This window comes from Triturus cristatus, chromosome 1_1 (genome assembly GCF_964204655.1).
Source record: "Triturus cristatus chromosome 1_1, aTriCri1.1, whole genome shotgun sequence".
Lineage (NCBI taxonomy): Eukaryota > Metazoa > Chordata > Amphibia > Caudata > Salamandridae > Triturus > Triturus cristatus.
Window position 1 is genome coordinate 26,676,226 of NC_140579.1, and position 4,257 is coordinate 26,680,482.

The 4,257-nt window shown below is 48.3% G+C and overlaps 1 protein-coding gene across 1 annotated transcript; it reads left to right on the forward strand.

Annotated features, from left to right (window-relative positions):
• The first annotated feature begins 1,895 nt into the window (after positions 1–1,895).
• LOC146869207 (proteasome subunit beta type-11-like) lies at positions 1,896–2,636 on the forward strand. The gene has a single exon (XM_085632529.1). The coding sequence runs from the start codon at positions 1,896–1,898 to the stop codon at positions 2,634–2,636; it is 741 nt and encodes a 246-aa protein (XP_085488655.1).
• Positions 2,637–4,257: the final 1,621 nt, after the last annotated feature.

Sequence of the window (4,257 nt, forward strand, 5' to 3'; positions counted from 1 at the left end):
TATTTACAGCATTTGTAATTGTGCCTGTTTCATTAAGAGTGAGATAGCAAGCTTTGCATCTGGTGTGGAAGTTATGGTTTGCATGGCTGCAGTGAGAAACACAAGAAATCTTGCAAATTGTAGTGTTTTTTATTTTTATTTTTTATTTGTACCTTCAGCTGCATTTTAACCTTTGTCTTTTTCGTGAAAACACCAATGTGTATATTTCACAATGCCAGTTGGCACCATGCAGTTATGGTTTACCTGCACTTTCAATAGAAAAGGCATTTTTTGATTTGCCAGTTGCATGCACTGTAAGAAAGTTAAGAGGGGAGGTCAAAAGGGATGTTTTCCCATTTGAGCTTCCATAGGAAATTGTGCTTGCCCCTATACCGCAAATCACTGAACGTGTTTTTAGAAAATAGCATTTTAAAATGGTGCCAGGAGGGCTTGAAAGGGTTAATACTTTTCTATATATTTTCAGTTGAAAAAACATATGTTGATTTGCTTATAACTTTGGCAGTGTTGGATTCATATACATGAAATTTAGCAGACAGTATGTTTAGATCACTCAAGATGCATGTAGATCTATAAGGGAGGAGGATCAGTAAAAAGGGGAGAGAGCTTCAAGTCTTCTTTTGCTATGTTTGGCACTGTTTGATGACTGCACAAAATGTAGCTGGCACTTGAAAGTATTAGTTTTCTGTTGGTATGTCATGCTTTGTGTCAATTCAGCAAGAGCAGGGCAATGCTAAGGAAGGGGTTGGTCAATAACATTTCCCATTACTTATAACTTTGCTGCGGTTCGGCGACGGTTTGTCAAATTTCCAGAAAGCAAAAAAAAACATCCCCGTTGTCTCAGACCTAAGATTACACTAACGGGGTACCTTTCATGTTTTGGTGAGTGTGCACAGTACCTAAAGGCACACCCATTTGGAGAGTGTGCCATATACAAGAAAACTTGCTTAGAAACAAACACATGCAATCTGATTGACATGCAAACAATCGGTACTAAAACAAGCATTTGCAATGCAATAGGTCTCGCATTTTATACGAGTTTGAGCTATTGGCATTGTATATGACAATGCCTTTTATTTATGTTTTAAAAACCCACACATAAATAAGAGGCATTGCCATTTACAGTGCCAATAGCTCAAACTCTTAACAACTGCGAGACCTATTGCATTGCAAATGCTTGTTTCTTTTTACTTTGAGACGGGGGAGGAACTGGACTATGCTAGCCAGGAGGAGTGGTTTCTTATCTGAGAACACCTGCACACGGCACAGCTGACCGGAAACCCCTACTTGAGGGCACCTTAAGGGCCTGGGCCTGAGCTGGAGCCAAGAGGCCACCACGGCGTGTAACTTAAAATGTAAGCAATTGTGCCCCTCTTTTAGTTCCCTCTAAATGAAGTGATTCTCTTTTTACTAATGTAAGTCACCGACAGGGCATTGTTGCTATCAAGTGTTATTTAATGTTCCATACTGCCTCTGAATTCCTATACCTATCTTGCTCCTGGGATAAGCACTGACAGTCGTGAAGTGTTAGGTAAGAGGGAGTGGGGAGATGCAGGGATAATGATATCACAGCTATCTAAATAGTGAAGATTCATTGTAACGTAACGTTTGGCTGCGTGGAATGCTACCTCTAAGCGTGACGCCTGGAACTCACTGAGCGTGACGCCTGGAATTGTATCCCTACGCGTGACCCGGACTTGGAAGCGTCCAAGGTGTTGGTGATGTTCAATCCAAAGCCATTACCTGCCATGTTGATGGATGCGTGGGGCACGGGGCCTCTAGAAGCCGTGTCGGTGGGTGTGTTCAGTGAGGGGTGGACCCACATTACAAGAGCAGGGCAGTGTGAGGCATAAACCACAAGGGCCACGGCGACCTCGTCACACTGGCGCTGGAGCACCATGGCCCTACAGGCAGTGTGTGGGCTCAGTGAACCCCGGGGTCCAGCAGCTATCAGCCCTAGTGATGCATGGCTGCCTACGGCCTGCAGGGGCCTCGATGTCCCCCCAGGCTGCCGCCTTGAGTCCACACACGGCACCACCACGCTGGCCTTCACCTTCCAGCACGGGGTGATCGTGGCTGCAGATACCCGCGCCTCCTGTGGCCCCCTGGTGGCCTGTCCGTTCGCAGAGAAGGTCCATCCCGTACACAGTCACCTGCTAGCCACTACTTCCGGCAGCTCTGCGGACTGCGCCACCTGGGTGCGGGTGCTGGCGCGAGAGTGCCGCCTCTACGAGCTGCGCCACGGGCACCGGCTAACAGTGGCTGGCGCAGCCAAGCTCTTGTCGACCATGCTGTACCGTTACCGGGGCACGGACGTGTGCGTGGCCTCCACGCTGTGCGGCTGGGACCGCACTGGCCCCGCGCTCTACTATGTGTACAGTGATGGCAGCCGTCTGAAAGGGCATCTGTTTTCAGTGGGCTCGGGGTCACCCTATGCCTACGGCGTGTTGGATTCCGGTTACCACTACGAGATGTCTATCCCGGAAGCCTACGACCTGGCACAGAGAGCTGTCACTCACGCCACGCACCGCGATGCCTACTCCGGTGGCAATGTGGACCTCTACCACGTGCAGGAAAGGGGCTGGATGAAAGTTGGCCGTCGGGACGTCTTCCTTTCCTATTACGGACTGGATGCATGAGAGGACGGCACACAGGTCCCTGGTGAGGAACGCCAACGGGACTCCAATGGTAAAGAAGATGAAGGCTAGAGGGGTGCGGAAGGATGGCCAGCAGGGCTCGAGCAAGGGAGACTGAGGTCTCTTGGGTTTAAGTTAGGCCCTAACTTAAACTGTGGGGCGCGACCCCCAGGGGGCCTGTGGAGCGATGCAAAGGGGGTCGCGCCTTCCCAGTCACACTTCTGCCCAGGCGCAAGGGCTTCAGCCCCCCCCCCCCCACACTTCCCCCGTCCTGTGTCTCAGCCCGGGCTGCTGCAGTGAAACTCGAGCTGCTGGGGGCTCAACTGGGCAGTGTCTGGAGTCTTATCTCCGGCACCCCCGTGTTTTTCACAGGTCTTTAAAGGCCATCTGCATTTTTACATGCCTTTGCAAACTGGTTACAGAGGCTTAGGTTTTTTTTGCTGGTTCCAGTACCCCCTGGGTCCCCACTCAGCCTATTCCTTACATTTGTATTTTACATTTACTGCTGTAGAATGAGAATGCATTTCATGGAAAGGAATACAAAGTAGGCTTGCCAAAAGAAAAATGCCTGCCGTGTTTTGTTTAAAGAGCCTGCAAAGATCTCCTCTTGGTAATAAATAGACTTAGAAATAAAAAAGTATGTATGCATTCGTTATGTGACTTTTCTGTCTTTATTCTCTTTAATTATCAGTCATGGATCATTGCGGCAGCCCTAGAACACAATTCAAAGTGCTTTCTATTTATATTTGCTGTTGGAAGTATGCACAGATAAGCGCTGAAAATACCGCTTTAGGTGACTGCTTTTTTTTTTGTACCGACTGGGCCATCAAAATAATCTGCTGGCAACCCTAACCATAGGACTGGAAGTTTGTTGCAGGATCAGCACATTATTTATTTCCTTCACCCTCGATCCCCGATTAATGCCGCAATAGTTTAACTTAGATCTTAAACTCTACGTCGCCGTCAATAACATGCTGAGTTACTTCATGGGTCTGGGAATGCACCCTGCATTCAGACAACTCATTCCTCATTCTCGCCCTTCATTTTCACGCTCACCCTGCACTCACAGCGATCAGAATGCACTCACACTGATCACCATACACTCGCACCATTCACCCGCTCACCTTGCACTCACAGTGATCACTCTACACTCACAATGCACTTGTGCTGCTCACCCTATACCTCAACCTGCAGTCACACGAGTACACTGCTCATCCTGCACTCATGTGACACTTCACTCACCTGTCCCCCTCACTACTCAATATGCACCTCACTCAAACAAGCCCATCAGTAATCATACATTCATTCATCCCATTCTGAACTTGCATCTGCACCCAAATTCATACGCCACCTCACTCACCCTGCAGTCGCTCCTCTTGTCCTACTCTCACACAGTTGCATCACTCACCGTGCACTCACATGGGCAACGTATTTTTTACTCTCTCATTAGCACGGGCAGGATTAATTCCATTTACATTTTCATCCCACACAATTTAGTCAACAGGTTTAGACATTTTTGTCAGGAGGGGGTCCTTACGCCTCAAAATGTTGACAGGGGGGTCCCGGCATCCAAAAGTTTGAAGACCTCTGAGTTAGGGTGACCAGACTCTCAAAACATCAAGCA